Source organism: Epinephelus moara, chromosome 18, assembly GCF_006386435.1.
Source record: "Epinephelus moara isolate mb chromosome 18, YSFRI_EMoa_1.0, whole genome shotgun sequence".
Taxonomy (NCBI): domain Eukaryota; kingdom Metazoa; phylum Chordata; class Actinopteri; order Perciformes; family Serranidae; genus Epinephelus; species Epinephelus moara.
Window position 1 is genome coordinate 11,714,934 of NC_065523.1, and position 25,464 is coordinate 11,740,397.

At 41.1% G+C, this 25,464-nt stretch overlaps 1 protein-coding gene across 3 annotated transcripts in view; it reads right to left on the reverse strand.

Annotated features, from left to right (window-relative positions):
* Nucleotides 1–5,879: 5,879 nt before the first annotated feature.
* The window catches only part of LOC126405525 (protein shisa-6), a 104,035-nt gene continuing 84,450 nt past the window's right edge, over nt 5,880–25,464 (reverse strand). The window contains exons 6-9 of one of the 3 annotated variants that reach the window (XM_050069288.1): nt 18,120–18,182; nt 17,116–17,136; nt 14,401–14,559; nt 5,880–6,679 (exon numbers count right to left, since the gene is read on the reverse strand). In XM_050069288.1, the coding sequence (XP_049925245.1) occupies nt 6,075–6,679; nt 14,401–14,559; nt 17,116–17,136; nt 18,120–18,182 (848 nt within the window). In that variant the 3' untranslated portion in view covers nt 5,880–6,074. The remainder of the gene's footprint in view (nt 6,680–14,400; nt 14,560–17,115; nt 17,137–18,119; nt 18,183–25,464) is intronic. The other 2 variants (XM_050069289.1, XM_050069290.1) reach the window with 2 other exon arrangements.

The following is a 25,464-nucleotide window of genomic DNA, read 5'->3' on the forward strand; positions in this document are numbered from 1 at the left end:
TAATTTGCTGGGAATGTGCAACTTGCATATTGAGCGTAGTGAGCGTAGGGTCACCTGGCTGTGTGTGTGGGACATTTCAAGCACTCTATGGGGCCCTGTGCCAGCTACGGGGCCTTTTGCGGTCACTTTTTTCATTTATGCAGCCTGCTGGCTCTGGTGTAAGGTGCTAGGTGACTTACTCAAATACTAATGCTTCTACCCTGTTTCATCTACTGATGAAATTGTTTGCCACAGATCTGATTTAACGCTTTTAACCAAACTCCCATATGAAATGTCATCAGTTTGGACGACAGAGGCCACAATGCAGTTGTAAAAATATCAGCTTGCCTTCAGTATTTATGACTGAGATGAATAGTAATGCCAACAGCTAGCTAGCTAGTGCTAACACTAATGTGTCCCAGCATCACAAGTCAGAAAGAAAGGTATTCTGGGACTTAACAACATCGCCAAGCGCTTTAGCCTATATATTTTCCAACTGTACAGCACATTGGCATTTTAACACATCATAATTAAATAGAACAAAGATAATGAGTACATGCCAGCTGAGAAAATGAGGTCTTACCTCGTGAAACTAGGTCTGTAGTCAGTTTGTTTTTCAGAAAGTAACCAGAACCTCTTCTGGGTCACTAGCTGCTCTGAGTTATGTGAAAATTGTCACTCTAATGTTCCTAATATTTATCCTGGTGTGCAGAGGTGGAGCCAGACGTTGTAAACATTCGGTGCTCAGAGCAAACCTCTGGAGGGGTATGGGTCATGCTCCCCTGGGAACATTTTTTCACTACTTACAGCAGCTATATACATAACTCAACAAATGATGAGGATGACTCATTTTCACACCTGTCATCTAAATAGAGACAAACTTGTCTGATCTTACTATTTTTAAATTACATAACATAGCCTTGGTAGGGTAGGAGTTTGGTGTAAACAGCATTAATAAAGTTGAAATGCATTTTGGTTATACTATGCTGCAGTACATGTTCACAGAATGAATGTTTTGCTGACAAATTTGCTACCTTTAAATCCATGGAATAATAACTTGGGCCCAGACCAACAGATTCATGTTTACTCAATTATATTAGATTTCTTTAGGGAATAGCATAGTTTCTGGGCTCTCAAGAAATCATTTGGGGCTGGAGCCCCGGTCGTCACCCCACCATTCTGCCCCTGCCAGTGACAATAATTTTTCACAGCTCTTGAACTCGTTTAATCTGACTTAAAGGGGCAATAAGCGGATATTCATCATTTCTAGATTGAAGAAATTAAAAAATCGCTATGTGAAGAACTAGAAGTGTAATTTCATCTGGAGTATAGCATGACCTCACACACCCTCTCTCTGTGTTGATCTCCAGCCCTTTGTTTACAAGCCGGTCCGGCTGCGCGTTCATGTACCTTCATGTGAATCACTGCCTCCTCCCTCCTCTCGGAGCCCTTGGCCCTCCCTCCCTATAAAAGGCTACAGCCAGTGAGCAATGGCAGCGTGTATTTTTGAAGCAAAATGGCGGAGAGCGGAACGTTCACCTGAAGACGACCAGGATCCGACATTACCTCTAAAGAAACAACGGTTGTTGGCGAAGAAGTTGTCGGATAAAGTAAGGGACAGAACTCGGATTAACATTGGCCTTGCATTTCCAAGGTGGAGAGCACTGCAAGAGCTAAAGGGGCTACAATTTGACTCAGAGCTAGCTCTTCTTCTCCTGGACAGGTACAACATAAAGTCAAATGTCTGTTTTAATTAGTGTTACAGTAACGTTAAGCACATGTCGCTATGTCGATTCAATTAAATTTAATGTTACAATCGTAGCATGGGTTAATGTCCGGAGCTTGAGTTATTAGCGTCTCGGTCCCAGCAATGGGTCAGGCCTTACGATCGTGTTAGGTGAGTAGCCCGGCAGCCCAGCTGCATTTGCAATTAGCATTGTAAAATGTAGCCAGGCTAAAACATCGCTCTCACTCACGGAGAAGAGTAGGCACGTCAGTGTTAGCTCCCATTGTTAGCACTAGCCGGTTTCCGGCAATGGCTCTAGCCTCTGGAGTAACTTACAGCTATGGAGCGCTTCTACCAGCTCTTCTATTCACTGAACCTTGCCTCCATCTCAGCAAATATATTACATTTATTAAGTACCATCATCATTGAAGCAGGCAGGGGAATAGCTAAACACAGCAGAGACCAAGAGTGAGTGAAAGACATCAGCTAACTGCTAAACTAAGTTTAGACGAGGCGAGTGGGGGGTGGGGGTGGGGCTGTGGCGGTGGAGAGCAGAGGTAGAGGGAGGTGTGCCTCATGACACACTTTGTTTTGGTCTACAGGCAGTGCACAACAGCAAACCTAGCGGTGAAACGATTTCGCTTTTTGCCCCTTTAAGCTTTTTTTTGATGTGCAAGTAGCACCATAATATCTCACCAAGGTTAACAGTAATTGAGCAAGATAACTGATTCAAATTACTTTTTTGTCAAACACAAAGGTGTTAAGTGGTTAGGAAATCACACAAATCCCCATAACGACTTTCATAGTCACACTGATCACTATCATGAAGTCATTCAATTCTTGTGATGATATCTTTCAACAAAATAAATGTCTATTTGTGATACTACTTATTTCATAAAGACGATAATAATTAAATCGATGATTACAACACATGATGTGCTTTAATAGTCTGTAAACAAACAGAAAATGCACAAGAACAGTCATATTATGTTGTTTTGAAGCCTTTAAATTAGTCTCCAGTTATTTGTGCAATTACACAGACACCTGTTTCATTCATTCCACATTTAGCTGTATTATAAAAAAACCCTTCTCTTTGACTATGAAAGACAACTAGCCCTAAATGAAAAGGACAACAAAGCCTTTATGGCAGCAAATGAACCTCACAACAGTTTAAAAGTGGCTATAGAGTTATGCTGCATGAACAGGAAATATTGCACATTGATAAAAAGGCTCTTGGGATGACATCATTATTAATTAAGTGAAAAGAAGTTTGTGAAAATTAGATGAGCAAGGTGGAAGGGTACAGATATCTGTCTGAAGCGGTCTACTGAACAATTAACACCCCCCCTCACCCATAGCTATCAAATATACTTCATTACCTGCAAGCACTCTCCAAGGAAAGGAAAAAAAAAATCATATCATATGTACAAAGACAATAATTTTAGGGGAAAAAAAGACAATCTCTAATTGACATCATTTAATACAGACCTGGCATTAAAAAGGAAAGTAGCACATCAAGTTTAAAATAAGTTAAATATATGAATTTGTTGAACTCATTTGGCTGACTTCCCACGTCCCTACAAGGTCATCATCATTAAAAAAAAACCCCATAAAGACAGCCAACTTAGGAAAAAATGTGCAAGACATGAGCGCATTTCAACATAAATATGGATTTATGAGTAATGAGACATTGCTCTCCTGCCATTGAAAAAAGACAGTTCCAAATACAAATAACATCGTAACAAGTCTTTATATACAGTAGCATACAACTCAAATATCTGATCATAGAAACAGCAATGTTCCTGATGTTTTACTTCTACAGTAAAGTCAAGTTATAATCTGATTAATGTTATCACTAAGAGACACCCACAACTTTGATAATTCTTGCCATTTTGGGAATGGACAGTGCAAGTCTAAGAAACACAAATATTTTCTTACTAAAGACCCTTTTTTGACCCTCAAACTGTTTGACAATAAACATACATACTGTCAACGTTTGTGGACTCTTCAGTAGAGGTCTTCACAGGTCGAAAATTTTGGACATGATTGGCAGTGTGCTTGTAGAAGAGCTATCCAAACCAATTCACAATTCATCTTTAAAAAACTTGGGTCTTTAGTGTTTTTCCTTGGGATTTACTCATCTGGACATATATTTCAGAATTTGGGACTGAAATGGTCTCGATTAAGCATGTTGACAAACAGATCGAGACCCTACCTGGATGTTTCTGGTTTGTGTCTTAAGACGCGTTTCCACCAAACACTTTAGGTATAGTACCCTTAGAACGGGTACAAATCCCGTATGGGGATTTAACAAAACCCTGGATCTGTTAGTGTTTCCACCTAAGACAGTACTCTTAAATATAGGTGGGGTTATTATTTGATATGTCACTGCTCTCTCCAGCACTTGCTGTATTTTCTCTTCACAGGCAATGCAGAGGAACGTCAGCACCGTGCTAAACAGGGTTGTACGTAGACATTTTCAGAACAAACAAGAATAGGCTGGAGTGTTTGGGGTCTCTGTTGCAATTGATGGAATATTTAAAAATAGCGACTCTGCACAATGAGTCCTTAGAGCAAGAGTGTACATTTTCTCAAGACCAAACAAGGAACTAGTGTTTCCAGCTACACCTTTTAGTATTGGATCGGTGTGCTAGGTCCCTCAACAGAGAGGTGACAAAAAAACGGGACAGAATGGAACTGTTCTTTAGGTACCATCTACAATTCTCAACGATGGAAACACACGCTAACCGTTCTAATGTGTAACGAATTGAACTGAACCAGACTGCTTGGTGGAAACGAGGCTTTGATGAGTAGAAACCAAGTGAACCCATGAAGACCTCTACTCTCCAGTTCATGAACAGCTGAGAACATAAGATCTTTATACACACTTATGAGCCCATAAACCTTCAACAAAGCTAATTTAGGTAATGTGACTACTGTAACAAATTTTCAATAGAAACCTCTAGTATGTAATGATTGTTTAACCTTTGAAGTTTGAGACCACTGTCATTGAATTTAGTGTTTTTGAGGTATATGTACTGTATCATCTATCACTGTACAGGTTTTTACTGCTGGTTCTGCTGGTAAACTATAATCAGTAATATTGCACAAAAAGCTAAGACAACGAGATGTGACAAAAGCATGATTGTTCAATTAAGAGCACATGGGATTCCATGATAAGGCATTGCTTTAATGAAAACATCTGGACAAACTGTTCACAGTTTTAATTAACGCTCGACTGACTAGCGATTATGACGTCCTCTTTAGTACTGATTGTTTCAGTCAGCACAAAACTACAACTCAACCTATTCCCCCCTTAGTTCCCACACAACAAGTACCTGATATGTAAAGATGGAAGCAGCTGGCCAATCACAAACCGAGCAGAGTGGGTGGGGGAGGGTCATCCTCGTGGATGACAAAGCAAAGGAGATGTGCGAACAGAAATTAAGCTAATTCAAACAACCACCAGGCTCCAGTTTCACCTGTGGATTTACGTCTGCAGACTGAAGCTGCCATTCAACGGTGGTGAGAGGTTGTTTCATACACAATAATTCTATGCTACAAGCACAGTTAAAAAAAGAAAAATACTCCCCATATACATATTACATCCACATATTTTGCAGACATCTGTGGAAATAATATCAATTTGGGATCTTTGCCTTATCTAAAATTAAAATTATTTATTGAGAATCTATGATAGATTCCAGGTGGGAGAAAATAAAACAATAATGTCAAAGGGCCAGCTTTTCTTGTTTTAATGCTGCTAACATAGCCTATTTACAATCATCTATTGTATGCAACAGAAATAGCCTCTGTTTTCACTAATAAGCTGATATGTCCTGGCCGTTTACCAAAGAAGAAGAGTAAAATAAACCCAACAAAAAAAGGGAATTCATTAATTGTGCTTTTTAACCCACAAATCCACTTCATCGTTGAAATGGGACAATTTCAAGAGGCACCACTTGAAGTGCTTACATCAGTCAATGAGAATCTCTAAAGCTATAACAAGGACTGAAAATACAAATAGTAAATATAGTATATTTATATATTTATAAAGTTGATACAATTCCCTTCCAGTCCCATGTCCAGTTTAAAAAATATTTTCTTCAGGCTGTCAAACGTCTGGCATGAAGGATCCCTCTGTGTCAACGCGCAAAGCCCTTATGATGCTCTAAGAGAGAGATGTCTTTGCCGGGGTTGATTCTGGATGACACAGGAAGCTTGTGCTAAAAAGCAGGAAGAGTTTTAATGTAGAAGGTTGTTTTAAGTAGAAGACAGAACACCTCTGCTGAGGAGACTTGCTGATTTTGGAGATTTCTGTTGACGTCCGTGATGTGTTTCAGGAATCCTTCAGCTAACCACTCTGCGGTTAAACCGTTACTTCGTTCTTACTGGCAGTGCGGTATGTGTGGTGGTGGCCAGGAATGTACTGTAGGTGGTCCACCGTGTGTGTTCGTCGGTTGGCAAACGCCTGCCTCTTAGACGTGGTTGCTTGGTGGTTGACCGTCAGCGTGTTGTAGGAGTCGTTAGAGGCACTGGGTTGAGAGTGCATCTTGGTCATCTTGTGGCGGTCCATGACGGGCGTGACGGGCATTAGCATGTCGGCGTGAGACATAGCCCGCGCCATCGCCTTCTCCCGGAACTTGTCGCGCCTCATCGCCGGGGACAGCAAGGGATCCTGGGAGTGGAGGCGGTCTGCTGACAGTAGCTGCTCCTCTGAGAGGTGCCGGCTGCTGCTGTATGCGGCAGCCGCCATGACGCCGTATGAAGATAAGCCGTAATCTCCACGACGTGGCGTCCTGGGAGGAGACAAGACGTGGTCCTGGGACATGGCCCTCTGGACTCGGCGGGGACGCTGGCGCTGCTGGTGCTGTTGGGGATCTGCGTTCAGCTTCACCATGTGGGTTGGTCCCCGGCCACCAAAGTCAGGATGATGATGCTTCCTCGTGTAGTAGTCATCTATGTCCTTATCACCTGAGGAGCAAAAAGACAAAGGTAATCAGAGAGAGACAACACTATGAAGACTTCTGGCTTGCTCTGAATAAGTAAACCCTTGTACAATATGAATGTGCTTTCCACTCTAGTTAGTGAGTCCAGCATTTCCTAGGAGGCCATTCAATAACAATAACAGCCCTGGTGCATTTGAAACAAAACCATGCATGGATTACAAGCTGTAGTACAAATTTGGGGAATTTTTTTGTCACAGTTAGGCAGCAAGATCACAAAAAATATTTGAACTGAGTAATGACACAGTACCAAGATGCGATTATATTGATACCAATGCCTGCTTTTCAGTCCAATTCTTTATCGATTGCCTTATTGATTCCTGGTCAGTTTTCTGTTGGTAAAATTGGGCCTACACAGGTTTAATTGAGACTGAAGACAGTGTAGCTGCGTGGCACTAGTATCATTATAACACTGGATATTAATTCTCGGTATAGATGTGCTGCTCAATTCGAAAATAGTGGCACTCATTTGTAGAGTGTCATGGCATTGCTGGTGTTTAAGCTCATGTCATGTAGAAAGATGTTTCAGCATACTGCTGCTGTTTCCACCTTAACTTGAAATTGAAACAGTTTCTTCCTCTGCATCATGAATCCTTCTTGCTGCATGCAGCAGCATAGACGCAGGGGTCTGACGTCAGGGAAGCATGCCAGCATTGATAAAAGTCAATAAGGTTGAGGGCATACACCACCAATTGATCGGCCAATGTGGGACCTCTTCTCCATTCCCATCCTCACACAGTACCAGGGGCCTGTTTCACCACATTTAAATTCATTGACAATTTTTCACATTGAAAGTTTTCACACCAAGGCCAACTCCGATTTAGCTTCCCACAAATGATTCACGTTTGGTCTGAAAAGACCTTTACAACTAGCAACCTGCAGTTTGCAGCACGAGATAATTTCCTGTTAATTTTGACACATTTCATTAATTAAACAGAAGTTTCTGCATGAGCATGCAGGAGCCCTGTCGGACTTGCAAAGTTATTTGCAATTTGCAAGCACCAATCATTTGTGATGCTGCCACAGTTTGAAATCTGCATGTAAGCAGTGCTCAGAAATTACTCTTGTGAAACAGGCCATGGACCACCAGGGCCAAGAGTGGTTGTAAAGCATTAGAGAGGAATATGTTGATGCATTTAGTCTCGATCATATTTGTCCTACACCTCGTGGCTGCTGCTGAAGGGATGGTGTGATAATGGTAATCAACACACAAAGTTTAATTGTCCACAGTTTGAATGGTTTTGTCCTCTTTTTTTCATGAAAAAACAGAACAACAGCAGACTCATCAGTGTAGTTGTCCTTCAGTGCAGAGAGGACTCATCAGCATGCTACAATACTCAATAGTTCATGAGCTGGTTGTGCCTGAATGGGCAACCAGTTGTTTAAATCCCCTGCCAGAAAGCAGGTTGGGCTCTCCGCTGGGTGTTCCTAATGGCGAAGTCATTTACGGCTGTATTAACCACAGGCGGCAATCAGCTCTTGGCAGACTTTTATCTACCTGTTTTTGGCAGTGCTGGCTCACAGGGGGACACTACCACAGAAGCTCACTGATTAACTGTTGCGGCTGAGGGGTCGTTACCTCTGCAGTAGTTAATTATTGCAGAACACTGAGGTCGAATGGCCGTTTTAGGACCATACCATGCTTCACCGAGTCGTGGAGAAGAGGGATGATGGGAATTGTTTGTGTGGATGCTTGGCTGCTCTGGGAGAGATGTCATGCCTGGATACAGAAGGTCACCTTATTGTCCCTCCATGAGGGGTTTCATGTCCACTGCTCTGTGCATTCCCAATGCAAGAGGCCTAACTTTGGCCTGTGGCGATGTGCTCCAGCATTTTTCCCTGAAGGCTTGGTTTGGATGTGACATTATGGCAGGAAATGTCACCAAACTCAACCAGAGGCTACAAGTATACACACAATCGAGAAGCTGTGGCCCATAGCTCCATCAATAGGTCAAACTCCAGTCACTGTGTGAGATCTGTAACGATTATACACTTAAATGTTGATGTGGCAGGAATGCATTATGCCCTGCTATGATGCGAAAAGACAAATAACATACATTTTAAAATAAAAGGCAAGTTTCAGGTAAAAGCCAGAGGACTGGTGACTGACACCAACCAATAAAGACTAAGTAAAAACAAGTACAGTATGTGCACACTATGTTTTTTGAAAAATGAAATTTATGTAATTACTCTATTATTATTATTATGTATATAGTGTGTACAGATATGTACATAATTATTTTTACTTCATATGTACATATATTTCATATATAGAAATTCAATATGTTTATAAATTACATTTCCATATGGGCAGGAAATGGAGGGGTTATGCTTCTTTAGTTCCTGGAAGCCTTTTAATGCAAATCTGTGTGTTGAGTGTGTTCATGTCCATTGATGCCAACTTTACAGTGATTGACTGAAAAACACATGCCACGGGAAATAATTCCTGAATGAAAAGATGTTTCTATTGAAAAGAGAAACTCCGAGCCAAAGAGTGGTGATCATGACAGAATTGTTGTTTGTAGTACTGACAGAACAAGTGCCAAGGAAATGTACAATAATTTGAATGTATTATGACAATATGTAAACATGAAGGCAGTGTTGATTTGGAATTAATTAGCATCAACAGCAAGTTAAAACGGAAAGGCTTCTTACTGAAATATAATACAATAGAAATTAGCCCTCACTCTACCATTAACATAAATAGATTTGAGAATTCACTGTAATATTAATTTCAATGGGTTTCTCTGCTGCCTTAAAATGTCAGACTACAACTGCACTTCCAAAACTGCCTTTTCCACCACTTGATTTAAGACCTGCTTTTTATAAGTGTACACATGTTACAGCGTTTACACATTAAGTGACTGGAATGATTTAACACGGGCGATGCATATTGCTCCATCTCATCTCTGCGGTGCTGATAAAATGCAGCACTTTACAATTAACATGATTGCGAGAGGGTAAAGGGTCCCAAACGTGAAGCGGAGCTGCAAACAGGAAATAGCTAACAACGGCTAATTAAACCCCAGCTCCCACTCTACTAGATTAGATTCAATATAACCAGTATATTTATGTGTCAGCTATTGATCACAGAAGACTGTAATCATATAATGCACTAACACTCGTGAAACTGGTCGAACATCAATTATAAAGTGATTTTCAGAGAGGTTTGGAGCAGGAGTGGTGAAATTAAAGGGGGACATGTAGCAATTTAATTACTATTTTTTTTTTTCTTTTTGGGAGGATTAAAGGTGGCTTGTTTGTTCTTAAAGGTGTTTTAATCCCTTTTAGGGTGATTAAGGTGAAAGACAACAAAGCCAAACAAGATTTGTTTCTCCTCCTTTTTGCAGCCTCCTTGGAGGAGCTGAGCGGGTCACTTAGAGCAGCGTCCTCAATCTCTGCCTTGTTGACATCACTGAAGGACAGACAGGATGGAGGAGCAGCCACACACACAAGCACGCACACACTTGCAAATAAACCGTACTGATTTAATTTAGTCATCATCATCTCTCCAGATGGTTTAATTAAAATCGCAACTAATTATATTACTTTTAGGCTTGTTTCCAAAGACCTCACACATGCTTGAACCCACAATTTATTTATTTTTTTCCGAGTGGAAGGGCTTTCTTGAAGGGACGACTTTGCTTGCTCGTGTGACAAATTCGGCAGACCTCCTGTCTCAAATTCGACAAGCCTCTTTGTCGTCCAGTGTGATTCATCTCTGTGGTTTTCTGTGTGTGTGTACAAGGCTCCAGGAAGATAAGAGCAAAGCCCAGAGTTGATAAGGGAGAGAGAAGGCAAACGTATAAAAGACCAATGTTGAATGGGCTGAAAGGAGATTGTGCCGATGCATGTTTTTCTATCACACAACCCAATGACACATTTAAATAGCTTTCTCTGAGTGTGTAACGTCTCTTAAGATTCAAGGACAGTGAATGGCACATTCACGTGCATTCCATACAACTGCATAGCAATTTGTAAATCTGCTATGCATTGAATTCATTCCTGCAAATAATGCTTTGAAGAGGAAAGTACAGCATAAGTACTCTCTAATGTTCTGCAGTGTTTTCTCTGATAAATCACTGTAAACACAGAGTAGCTTCTTAAGGCCAAAGGAAATGTTTTTAGAAAAGATTTTCTGTCAACAAATCGGTTAAATGCGATAACTCACAGCACAGTACACAAGCAAGCATACAGTGTGTTTCCACGGTTGCGCTTGAATCAATCGACTGACAAAGCGGCAACATGATGGCACACTTAGCAGCACGTATTCAATGTCTGTTTACTTGAGTATATTTAGGAAAGTCTGAAGGTGAAAGCTGTGTGAGAAAAATGTGCCATTCGATGAGTTCACTGACTCAAAGTAATTTTCATACTCAGATGAGAGGAGTCCAGCTGCGACCACAACGTCCCCCTATAATTCAACATTTTTAGCTCATCTGAAAGCGGTTCATCTCAAAAACTGACGCATGAAAAATGGATGGTCTCAAGTGGAGGATCTGAAGTGTAAGTAGTCGACTAAAAATGGAAGACTTTATAAAGTGTTTTTGTTCCTGGTGCTTTAAAAGGTTCTGTTTGAACCATGTTTGCAAAATTCTCCAGAGTTCTGCATCAGTTCGAAACAGAAGAGAGATAAATGCAACAATAATTCTACTTTTTATACACCTTGGCATTATCTAAACAGAGTATTCAGATTAAAGAAATGAGTTACACTATCTGCATTGCACATTTTCACCCTTTGTCACTCGTTATACTGCAAACTAGGATATAACAGATAATCAGGCCCAATGCAACGATTAGCAATGGCAAGGCTGCCTTTTCAAATTCAATTATTGTTTTACCAATTAAATCTCACTGTAAATGCCCAAAAAACAAATTTCTAACCCTTTAAAACCCATTCTGCTAGATAACATGATCTGTCAAAAAATAGATTCTTTATACAAATATTTTGAAATATTTATTTGGACAGTTATCAGCCTGTTTTCATTCACAGGTCAGCAAATACCAACACTTTGTCAGGCCCTTTGGAGTCTCATAGCTATGCACAGGGCACCCTTCAGTGTTTCTATAGCCCCTTTTACACTGCCAGATTTTCGGCAAATGTTGGGCCGTTTTACCGGTAAGCTGCGAGTGTTTAGACACACAGAGCAGGATTGGCAAGTTGATCCGAGGTGCCCAGTTTTCCACCTCGTAGGGTAGTCATATTGGCGGAAACTTTTTGGTTTAAAAAGAACGAGGCGCCCTTCTGCCATGGGAGGGGCTGTTGATGACTTGTGGGAGGAGCTGTTGATGACGCCGCACGTGCAACCCACTGGCGATGGATAAACAGGAAACAGCTGATAGCAGGAACTACAGTAAATATGAGCAAGTGGGGAGACAAAGAATTGTGCGCCCTCCTTGTCCTCGCAAACAAAGAGGCCATTAACTGTCAAATGACGGGGATGGTGAAGAACAGGCCGACTTACGAGAGAATCGCCGAAGGACTGACCAGCTGCGGCTTCCCTCAGAGTACGTCGCTGTTTACGTCACACGCTGAGCTACACGTTTTGTTACTTGCTCACGCCCCCCATTGCCCCAAAAAAGGCACATTCTGTATGAACAAAAGTAGGTAGGCGGCATTTTGCCGCACTCCCCGATTTTGTTTTTATACTGCCAATGCTGAAAAAAGACTGATTGGGCTTTCCTGCAAATTTGCACAATTCCTATTTTAAAAGGGCTTATGTGATGCACAGCCAAAGTACATTGTAACACATGGTTAATGTTGTGATGGCAACAAAACTACTTGGTTGGGTTTAGAAAAAATATTTTGTTTTGAGTTTAATTAAGTACGTTTGATATGTAATGCACCATGACGTAAGTATGTCATGCAGGCCATACGTAAATTATGTAACTTTACTTTCAAACAATAGTGACTTTTGGTTTTCCACAGGACATAGTTATGTAAATTACAAAATGTTACTTTAAACAGCATTGACCTTTGGCTCCACACGGGATGTAGGTACGTAAATTACATAACGTTACATTAAAACAAGACTAACTTTTGGTTTCAGACAAAACACGGACTGTAGTCTCTTGAGTGAAAGTCTGTGTCAGCATCAAGTTTTACAATGGAATTCATCGAAAGCTGAGATGCTAAAGGGTGCCTCTGGCATCAATATCACACACTTAGGGGCGTGAAAAAGTGTTAGCATTTGAAGATCTGGGGATGACATCGGGCTGTAGTTACTGTGTGGTCACTACACTTCGCTACTTCTGAATGAGGATCTGCTAAAATACATGGAGGAGGACACAAACACAACAAAACTGTCACTTGTCACTTGTGACTTATAGTGACAGACAGACAGTGCACATTACCTTGGTTACCCAATCCGGAATAACTATGTATGCTGCTTACACAGATACATTTCTCGATAGTCAACCTTTTAATTCATGCTAAAATCACATAAATAATATTGTAAAATCCTTTGGTTGGCCTGTTTTGCTTTCTCTCCCCAAACGCTTTCAGGTGGTCTCGGTCCTCCTGTTTGGTGTGCACCAGTCAGTTAAACAGTTTTCACACCAGCCTGAACAAACTACTGGGTACATTCCCCAGTGCTATTCTGAGCTGCACCAAACAGGTTTGATTTTAAAGCACCCATAATCTTTTATTTAAAATGATGGCCCACAAATTCATCACTGTGTAAATGTAAATCAGACAACTTAATTTAAAATACAGAGGAAGATTCACATGCATCGTTTCATCTTGAAGGCCATCCTTGGTGAGTGCCCTATCTACCTCAGAATGCTTTCTACTGCTTCAAAAAACTATCAGATAAAAACCCAACATAAATAATTGTCATTGTTGGAATCCTTTACAAGATAAACTTATAATTGGAAACACTGCCTTCCTATCAGGCATTCAAACCCAACATTCAGAACATGTTTTATGAAGAATGTAACTGTTTTAAGCAGTTACGCTTTCTTTCATTATAGTACCACATATATGTACGTATATGTAAAGGCTGTAAATTAATTATGCATGATTGGTACAACCCATTTTGGCTAGGTTTGTTTTGTAAAAAAGGAAATGATTCTCAAGAGACTCCCTGGTTTGATAAAGGTTAAATCAGTAAAAGGATATTTAAATAAAGACAAGACACATGCAGCAATATGCATTGGTCAAGAGGCTGCATCCACGTCATCATCCAGCTGCAATTGTCACAGTGAAAATAATGAACTGTAGCACTGCTAAGACATTAAAGCACCATCTTGTTGCTGTATAGAAGCCATTCAGCTGAAAAAAAACCCCTCTTAATATGTCATTAAGAGACATTAACAACATGACATGGGCTGCAGATGGAGCCAAATTACACGCCAATTAGATGTCAGCCGATTGGACCGATAGATGAGTCGATGGGAATGAGTATGGAGGCTTTCGCGTGTTGTCATGCATTTTAAAAAGTTTATTTACCAAAAAGGTGAAAAAGTGAGAGTATTGACTGCAGGATGAGCCACCAAACATCTGGGGATACTTATCATGATGCATGTCTCTGTAATGGACATTCAGATGTTTCATCAGGCCAGACGCGGTGAATGTGGCAACCCTTTAATGCACAGGGCATGAGGGTGACGTCATTCCCTGTCTTTTTTTTAGCACATCAGGCAAAAAAAAAAAAAACGGCGACGAAGGACGAATGAAGGACCACCTACTTAATCTGTGGAGAGAGGAGGAGTATTTACTTAAGTCAGACTTGAGGGCCAGCTCGTAGGAGGGCGGCAGATGGCTGAGGTTCTGGAAGGATCTGGACAGGGACAGGTCGTAGGGCTCCGTGGCTGAGGTCAGGATGTTGTTCATCCGCTGGGGTCTCTCTACAGGGGACAGGGGAGGAAGCGGTGCGGTGGAGTCAAGAGTACAGTCAGCAAGAAAGATGGGTTTTACACTGGGAGTCTTTACTGAAGGAGAGAAAGGGACGCTGATATAGAGGGCCATGTGATGTGGTGAGAAGTGTGAATTGAGAAAGACTTGTGCTGGATGTGCTTGTGCTCTTTTGCTTTTGGGAAGGAGGGTTGTAGTGGTTGTACAGGTCTGGATGCATTTTGAGATGTACAGCAGTTTGATTTTGACCTATTTGCTCCAGAATTAATATCAGCATGTTGGGTTATTAGAGTCACGGCTGCAGGCAGGGAGCCACTGTTCTGCATTAACTCCTAGATATGCACTCAGTCCAAATGTGAAGTGAATATTTGGCTCATTTTATTTGAACACAAGACTGTGTTTAATTGGTACAGCCAATGCACTGACACAGCATACACTTGCTGTAGTTAGGTAGTTGAGAATGACTTTGTACATTATGTACTACGACCATTTTAAATATTTAAAGATCCTCTTATGTTTATGTCCCTAAAATGTCTGACCTTGAGATTGCAGAGTTTGTCACTGGAGAGGTGTTCTCACATTCCTCTGTTGAAGAAGGCGATGTCTGTGCACTTCCCCAAAATCTGAGATTCATATGCATACGCCGGACCAGCTCGATTACATATGTCACCAATATGAAAGCCAATTGCTGTCTAATACAGGAAACACACTTTGATAGGGGAACAGACTTCGACACGACACTGGCAAAGAAACCCAAAACCTCCAGTGCAGAGCGGACTTATCAGTGCAGAGAGCAGAGTTAGGATTACCACAGTGAAAGTTATGATAGCAAACATGTTGGAGTGTGGATGTTACCTGGATTTTGGAGCTTCTTTCCACTACCTACCTAAAACCCCACTGCAGCAGATATTATTGTACATTACACAACAATTAACGATGTGTTGGCCACTGCCAGTTAGCCCAAAAGCTAACAACATAACAAACAACATGGACAAATAAGGGATGCTAACTACATTTACTATTCAGATATGTTTGCGAGTTGCCCATTTTGGTGCATGACAGACTCCTCATCTGAGACTGGGTCAGACCATGGCTCAAATCTTTTCACCTCATCTGAGACTGGGTCAGACCATGGCTCAAATCTTTTCAACATTTTCTCTAATGTTAAGGCTAGCCATCTTGATGCACACTGTTCTCACAGCTGTCAACCTAGCACTTGATGCACACTGTTCTCACAGCTGTCAACCTAGCACTAGAAGCCAGCCCTGGAGAAGCAAAAAATAAAAATAAAACCTAGCCCAAACATTGGTGGTGGATAGTGTGGAGGCCAGATCTAGAATTTCTTAATGAGGGAGATGCAGAGTAGATCTGTTTCCTCCTTTTTAAAAGCTTCTTATGAAAATCCATGTTAAAAGGAATCATAGCAGAGTATTTATTTTTTTTTTTTTTACATATTTTTTTACATTTATTTATGTCGGGAGTGGCACTAAATAAGTCTTGCTTGTTGTGTTATTTTACTTCAGATACTATCCTTTCTCCTCCTCTGTTTGTACATTTACAAAATGGTGTCATCTGCAAATAAATGTATCCCATTCTTACACTGACTGAGTGTTTTTGGTCGGGTATGGAACTTTAACTAAACAGTACAAAAAGTTTAAAAGAAGAGGTAACATGCTTGGATGATGAACTGGAAATTTTGATGTCCAGTGTTAAATTTAAAAGAACACCCTAACAATTCAGAAGTGGTTATAGACAACATTTTAGAAACTATAGTATTTATTGCCTGAACTAAACTTGATTTTTGAAGGGAGTCTGGTGACTTTCCATTGAGTATTTCAAGGTCACGGTTTACTGAATGTTGACAACTTGTAGCATGAGTAAAATGTACTAATCTGTGCTTCTTATCCTTCACACATTCTGAGCAACCTGCAAATCTGTTAACTATGTCTAAGCAGCTCAAGTGACACATTGCGAAATGCCTTTAACAGTTCAGTTTTGGGTATCAGTGATATGTATGGCACCATGAAGGCTCCCTGCACTGCACAGAGCTCCTGTGGCTTCAGTATTTGGGACGCCCAGTCATGGGTCAGGAGGCGCAGCGGGCGGGGCGGGCTGGGATATGGGCAGGGACTGTGGTGCTGGATTTAAAAATAGGACTGGGTGACTACTGCAGCAAGGAGGACAGGGACACACAACACCAAGGAACATATGGTGTAGAGGGGAGACATTCACTGAATTGGAAAAAGAGTGTGCTGGCATGTGTGTGGGTTTGTAGGGAAGATAGAGCCAGTTAGGTGGAGTGAAACAGTAGAAATAATGTGTGAAGAAAAGATTCTGAGATCAGACCAAAGGTCATGGATTGTAATGCAACGGCGTGAAATTTTGTGGCAGCAAAAAATACACAAGCGCTTAAAAAGGGAGAAACAAAAGGAGAATAAAAAAATGACCCCCAGTGTGCAGCTGAAGAATTTTGATCTCTACATGATATATGTGGAAGAAAAAGTGAAGAAAAAATACACATAAACACCAGGTGTATGTGTATTACTTACCATATCTCATTTGTCTGTGGGCTAACAAATCCAAGTGAGAAAGAAAGGATCAATGACAATCAATGTGCACAGTATTCTTCAACCAAACCTCCCATACTATAGAGGTTGCCCTTGTTCAAAGCCAGTACTGCAGGAATGTTGCCAAGGGTTAACACAAAGTCTAAACCAGCAACTCTGGAATTATGCATAAGAGCTACCATCCTCATCAGAAACTAAATAGACTTCAAAAGTGCAGTTTGAAGAGTTTTATTTGGTGCTGAAAGTACTTTTGAAACCCATTTTCCCAGTGAAAAGGCCGTCCTGCTTAAGAGGCAGACAAGCACATGCAGAATGTGGACTGCACCGCTCCATTAATGCTAGAAAAGTTTGTATGATGAATCAACGACGCTGACACAAAATGTTGGCCTCTGCGGTTTTTAGAATATCATAGAAGGGATTTTTTCATAACCAGTAAGGCCAGATTCCCTCTTTAATTACTCAGTGTTTCATTTCATTGCCGTTTAGATGCAGGAGCATTCAGTAACTCCACACTTAAACTTGCTCTCCTTTCACAGAAAATCACATTTAGAGAAATAGATGGAATGCAATAACAGTAATTGAGTTTTCAATATCTGCAGCAAACTGCACAGATGATCCTTTGATTATCATACACTGTTTTGCTTTTCATTTTCTCTAAGGACTTCTTTATCAGTTTCTCAGATTTTAATTTCCCCGTGAAAGATATACTTTTGTCCTTGAAATTGGAAATCACAAGAATTGTTTGGCTTACTTTCATTTAGAGAAATATAATAATGCATATCATTTGGGAATGTCAAGTCGGGTCAATCACCACCCCTCAAAGTCAGAGCAGAACTTTACTTTTGTACTGAAAAGATACAGCATGCTTTTCTGGAAATGCATTTCACATGTACTTTTTCATTGTAAGTTTACACAGTGACCCTTTGCACTATAAATAATGGCATACCTCCAGTTAAGGACGATGCTACATTACATTGTTTTCTTACCCAGTTTAGGTGTGAGCGCGGTCAGATCCAGGTGGCTGTGCTGGAAGTCATGGTGGTGGTTTCCTGTTGTGGGTAGAACAGAGAGTGACAAGAAGAAAATCAGTCATAGCATCAGACTGTCCTTATCCTTGCCGTTACAGGGTCACTTCACTCAAAATACCAAAAAAACGTATCTTTGGTAACTTCTTTTGGTATCTTTGGTGAGTTTCATTTGACATTAAAAATTTTAATGGCAGTGTCTTTTTACAGTTGCAGCAACACTTTCTCGTCCCAACTCTTCAAATGCCACCTCTTTGTCAGTGGACCTTAACATCAAAGTATAGCTATGTTTCCATCCAAAAGTGATTTGAATCATTGGGAAATGCGCATTAAAAGAAATACGAATCCTGTGTTTCCATTAAATATACGGACTTTGGGGCGTCTGTGGCTTAGTGGTAGAGCAGGCGCCCCATGTACAAGGCTGTTGCCACAGCGGCCCAGGTTTGAATCCAGCCTGTGGCCCTTTGCTGCATGTCATCCCCTCTCTCTCTCCCCCCTTCACGCTTACCTGTTCTGTCCATTAAAGGCAAAATGGCCCAAAAAATATCTTTAAAAAAAAATGTACGGACTTTGGTGAAAACTACGAACTTGCGGGAGTTTTCCGCAGAACCGGAAACAAAACAAGTCTTGCATTCTTCTTCTTCTACGTTTTCTGGTGGTTGGCAACCAGCTTGTAAATGCATTACCGCCTTCCCGACTCGGAGTGTGGATATCACCATGGAGAGAGGTGCGCTACGTCCGACTTAATTCAAACATAACTGTTTCCATCCCCCGTTTTGCGAATCAACATTTTTTCGAATCAACCAAAACCGGGCTAGAGCGAGCGTATTTTAGTTTGTGCGAATCAGGGGATTTTAATTCGAATTTTGACGTTTCCATCATAATTTTCCGATACGATACTTCTAGATGCGCAACTTAACAAGCTGATGGAAACATGGCTAAAGATGCGCCCTGCCGCTTCAGTTTTTAGCGTGATAATAAACACTTCATTCTTAGGTTTACTTCCTTAAGTTTAGGCAACAAAATTCAGTGGTTAGATTTAGAAAAAAACCATCATGCCTTGGCTTAAAATAATAGTATGGTTGTTACTAACGTCATGTAGCGTTACATGACAAGCATCATTTGCATAGCATGCTACCCATACTAGCGCACTACATTGTTAAAAAAAAAAAAAAAACCTCTATTGACTCAGCAGGCTCCTGGGGTAAAGTCTGATAATTTGTTTGACACATCAACCAACCACTCCCACCCACCCTTTGTGGAATTTCTCACTCTTTATACTACTGTTGCTGCCTGCTGCGTCAGAAAAAGCCGCCGCCCAGTGTGTATCATAGAACTGCAAAGTGGGCCTCTCTATATCTGTGTCTGATGCTGATGCCCACTGACAAAATGGAGGTATTCATCGAGCTGGAGTGAGAATGTGCTGGTCGCAACGTTTTGGACACTGCTGGGACACAGAGCTAGCATAGCTGTAGATAGCCCTTTTCTATACATATGTGGTGGCTCGACTTGACTCGGTTTGACTCGGCATGTCATCTCAGTGTGGCAGGGATTTGCATCCTTATACAACAGTGCACTTCCTTAAAAGTTGCTGGTAGCTGCCAGTAGCTTTTGAGCAGCACAGTAATTAGTAACACAATTAATAAACTAATAACCTCTTTTGAGGCTTCATTATTTGCATTATAAATAATTATAATGAAGCCCATCTGATGTCACCGCAACCTGTGTGGAGGCAGTCAGGCACACTTAGACCCACCCCGAAGATGGTCCATCTTGGGCACAACTCAGCACAACTCGCTACGTTTAACCCGGTAATGGAAACACAAATTAACGTAGCATGGTTTGACTCGGCCCGGCCAACAGTGCCAATGGAAAAGCCCTATAGGTGTCTAAAGTCTACTTGTTTCATACATTATGTAAACACTTTGAAATGGCCATTTTGTCCTGTAATATGCGATACAAATAACACCTGTCCTACCTTAATAATCCAGACACCTCTTGGATGATCTAAATGAATGTTTCTCAAATGGGAGTACGGTATCCCCAGGGGTACTTTGGAGTACTGCAGGGGGTACGTGAGATGCTTTTTAAAATGTAAAAAAAAATTCAGTCATTCATAATTCTTAAAATAATTATACTAAGTTCGATAAACCACATCTTAAATTCAATATTTTGTAAATTGCTGTAAACTTTCAGCTGCTGCAAAAAATGCAATCATGTTGACATTTACATTTGTTCATTGTGTGTTTCCACCAAAAAATGTTCTTTCAAAGGGGGTACATTATTGAAAAAAGTTTGAGAACCACTGATCGAGATACTGTGTCGCCATGGTCAAGTGGGTGAAATATGTGTTCTGGGATTAGGTAAACTGACCCTTTTTAAAGAAAGTCCCTGCTGTGAGTTCAGCACAACAAGCAGTCTGACAAATGTTATCATTCTGTGTGACACAGTATTAGACGTCTTTTCCATCCAGTCTGGTCAGTGTTTGCCGTTTCCCCAGATATGTGAGCTCTGATTTGTTCAGTGTGTCTCAAGTGAGCGGTAAACTGTCACGGCTCAGTTATTGGACTGTGAGTGTTTCTTCCATTTGACAGAACCCACAGTGTACCACTGCTTTGCCAAAAAATGATTGATTACAGCCTCTTTATATGGGAACATGGAAGCAGCTACACCTCATGGTGATCCATCTTTGATGTTGCACTAATATCGTTATGTGTTGTTCAAGTGGTTAAAGAACAAAGCAACATCATCTGAGACCTCCATCACTGAGCAGTGATGGGAGTTCAAATAATTTCAGAGTGAAAATATTGCCTTTATTCAATTACGCTTTGTGTTTGTGAACAGCAGAGCAAACAAAACATGGATCTGTGATAGTTGTACCTTATTTGCATTTAAATATGTTCATCTATCATCCTACACGAGTGGTAAAGACAATAAAAACCTGCCTCTGATAGCTTAAACCTACACATATGAGCTCTTTAGCAAGCTTTGAATTGACGACAGGGGGGTTGTGTTCTGCTTTTGTTAAAGATCAGTGCCTGTATTTCAAAGATAATGCTTTCCCCAGCGGGTGGATGTGACATTTCTGACAAATGTTATTTGACTTTTGCTAAGATCTAAGCCAGTGTAAAGATGAATCGTTCAGATTTCAACGCGTTGTCGGAGTTTCTTGTTTATCTCAACTGAAATTGATATTCAGTTCAGGAAAAGAGGAAATGTAAAGACCCCATTTAAATGGTTTTAAGTAGTTGTGTACCATAATTATAAAACAAGTCTTTGGTCTGTTCTCCCTGCAGCTGTACTCTGCTTTCCAATCACACAGGTTTGATCAAGGGACCAATTACAGCGGCTACAGAGGGCTCAGCTAAATTACCCTGCTATGAACTCGAAATGAAAGCAGTTTTGCACCAAATAAATAACAACCTTTTACTATCTGTGTAATTGCAGATACTATTTTTCCTCCAGAGCAGAGCAAACCGACTGCCACATAAATTTTACACATTAAAATGTACAACGGGTGTTTAACCAGGGTTCAAAAGTTTATCACCCAGCGAGGATGTTTTTTCTTTGAGGTAATCTCAGTTCAGGGTTTACATGTGTGTGATCCAATTATCTCCTTTATGTGAGGTATTTGACTCTTATTGCTGCTATTGTGCAGCAACTCTGCCACTAAACTGAGCACTCATTGTAAAAAAAACAAAAACTAATAACTTGTTTATGAGGAGGGTGAATGTCACTGAAAAGTCTGGTCCCAGCACTCGATAGATGTAGCCAGGCGTGAATCAGCCTCGGGAAAGTGAGCAAATCACACGACACAAAGCAGTCAGAGGGAATTCACACAAAATATAGTTATTTCTGAGGCTGGAGTGTTTGTTCTCCACTGACCAAACAGAACTAAAGCAGCAATGTCATCTGAAAACTGCAGTAAGATGTCTGAAAATGTGAGTTTGCGTCCTCAAGTAAACTGCAAAGATCTGAACAACTGAAGGGGAGCAATGTTTGGAAATTATTTGAGGCCAGTCTGATGCTCATATTCATATTTCTTTGTTTGTTCCACAAGTACAGAGACAGGAGAATTTCACCAGAAGAAAAAGTCGAGTTCATCATGCGAACTTAAAGTTGCAGTTACCAGAATCTGATTTGTTTAGACATCCTCTTCCACCAAAAATGACAGCTTACCAAATGAAATTGAGTACACTGCTGTTGCAATAAACTACAGTCTGTTGCAACAGCGGTGGAAGGAGCTTTTTCCGTTGTTTGTCACTCTCCAGTTGCGCCTTTTAAAAACACTTGACGTGCACATATTCTGACAGAGCACACTGTATGTTTTAGTGAATTTAAACAGTAAAGACATAAAAAATCCATGACACAAAAAGCTATGCCTAAAACTATATCGCATATAGAAAAGTATGTGGACATCAGAGCATTCCAGCCATATGTGATTATTAAACACGTCATTTCAAAACCATGGGCATTAATGTGCTGCCAGAACAGCCTCCACTCTATTCATGTTTTCCACCAGATGTTTGAACCTGGCTGCAGGGATTTGCTCCCATTCAGCCAAGACAGCACCAGTGAGGTCGAACACTGATGTTGGGAGATAAGGTCTGGCTCACAGTCGGCAATCCAGTTCATCCCAGAGGTGTTGGATAAGGTTGAGCTCAGGGCTCTGTGCAGGCCAGTCGTGTTCAAGCTGAGAAAACCATTTCTTTATTGCTTTCTAAGAATATTTTATGGCCATTTTCACCTTCATTGCTTGGTTGACAGTAGAGAGGCTGACAGGAAAAGGGGAATGAGGAGGCTATGACATTCAGCAACCAGGAAAAAACATTTTTCTATGTACCTGACTTTGTGTACTGGGGTATTGTTGCCACAAAGTTTGAAGCACACTGCCATGTTGGGCTGTGAAAATAAGCCTTAAAAGGTTCAGTGTGTAGGATTTGGATGCATCTATTGGAAGAAATGGTATATAATATAGATAACTGTGTTTGAATTCGTGTAAAATCACCTGAAAATAAGAATTGTTGTGTTTTTGTTATCTTAGATTGAGCAATTTATATCTTCATACAAAGCAGGTCCTCTTCCACTGAGTCTAATCCTAAACACTGGACCTTTAAAAGGAACTAAGGGAACAATAGTACAACCTTAACCATAAAAAAAGAGCTACCTTACTAACAATCTTTCAAGATATTGCAAACATACAGTATCTTCCAGAATATACAGAATATCTTACTTGTCACAAACGGGAGTAATTAGTAATTTGTTTGGGACTATTCTCAGAGGTGGATTAATATACAGTCTTTATCCCACATGCTCTGCTGCCCCAAACACAATAGAATCTTTATTATCCACCAGGAGTTGGACTTTGTCTTTTGCTCACCAGACTCAATAGACAACACTGTAAAAACCAATCAAATATTCAGTAAAACAAACATACAAAGTCATTACAAAATGCTTAACACATTTAATCAGCCCATTGTCTGTCTATGGTTTAAAAACTCATCAGTCACTTTGTTGAGTTAAGGAAATTAATGGCACTTGGGATAAAGGACTTCTTAAATACACTTTTTGTTGCCAGAGGGACTCTGGCATGGGAACTATCTGCCAAGATACTCCTCGCTTTCTTCCTCGTCCTTTCTGTAAAGAGTTGGGACAAAGGCTTTTGTGGGTTGCCAACTATTTTAGTTGCCATTGTCACAATCCTAGAGAGTTTATTCTTGGATGTACAGTTAAGCTAACCATACCAGGCAGTGGGGTGAAAAGTTAAATCACTCTCAACCATAGTTTTGTACACTAATACTAAAATCTGCTGACTAACACCAAGGCCACGGGTCCATGTCATTGGTTCGACAGCCCATTGGTTCGAGATCCCATTAGTCCGACTGTCCGCGGTGCTGAACGGCTCGCGGCGGGCGTATGGTGCACCGCGACCGGCTTGAGGCGGAGCAGGCTCACGGCTTATGTGTTTGTCACTTTCTTTTTCATTTTAACCCACACCATGATCTTTTCCTGACCCTAACCAAGTGGTTTTTGTGCCTAAACCTAACCAGATCTTAACCACAGGGCATCATGATGATTTCGGAACGGACTTCGGAACAATGAGTTTAATATGGTCGGAACAATGGGATGTCGAACCAATGGGCTGTCAAACTAATGGGCAGTTCCCCAAGGCCACTGAGTTTCCTAAGAAGATAGAGTCACTGATCCCAATCCGTTGGAGCATCCCTGGGAATGTGCTTGTACCGCACTTTGCAACCCACAAGACTCAAAGGATACACCACCAACACCTCAGTGCCACACACCACAGGACACCCCCCAGAAATCCTGTGTCTGTGCCTCGACAGGAGCCAAACTCCAATTCAAGGAGGCCCCATCGTGGATCGTGGGTACCTATGGGGTAATGGCATGTCCAACAAATGCTCGATCAGATTGGAATCTGGGGAATTTGGAGGCCAGGTCGATGCCTTGAGCTTTTTGTCGCATACTGGGCCAGTCCTGGGCAGTTTTTGCTGTGTAGCATAGCGCATTGTTATGTTGGGGGGAGCCACTGCCATTGGGAAGTGCTGTTGCCATGAGGGGTGTACTTGGTCTGAAATGGTGTTTGGGTGGAAGGAGTGTGTCAGGTGCATCCATATGAATGCCAGGACCAAAGTTTTCCCAGCAGAACATTGCAATTTTTACCAGCTGTGACAGTGGGGCTGGTGTTGTTGAGTCTGTGTGTGTCACAAATGTTATCCTGGAGACAACTATTGTAGGCAACTACCACAGAAATGGTTTTGAGAATTTTGCCAGGTGTTTTTATATTTGTCTGTGGACATATTTTATCACAGCGATAACATCACAAGTGTAAGATGTAGTCACTAATGCGAAGTCTGGGGTTGGGTGTGGTCCGAGCAACAATGCTGGAAGTAGGGGGGTAGGAAGTAGGGAAGGGGCCAGTTCTCCCCACTTTATGACCCTGACCCATATTTGTTTCATTTGCAGATCACTCTATGGTGGCTGGTATGATTGCAAGATGGTCTCTAGTCTGTACAGCGACTGATGTTAAAGGTTTAAACTGTTGCTGCTGCAGTAATACCACAACTGACCATGAAAGTGGAGCAAATGTCAGGGGAATTCTTCCTTCATATCAGTTTTATCATTCACACTGAGGCGTTACCAAATCCAGCTGACACAGAGCTCAGCACTTCAAGTGTATAGAAGAGAACGCACCTGCTAAGTGTTAATACATAATGCAGCAGCTCTCACTGCCACTAAAGTGTGTCACATGGATTGGCTGTAGTAATGCAGGCGGTGTCATAAATGA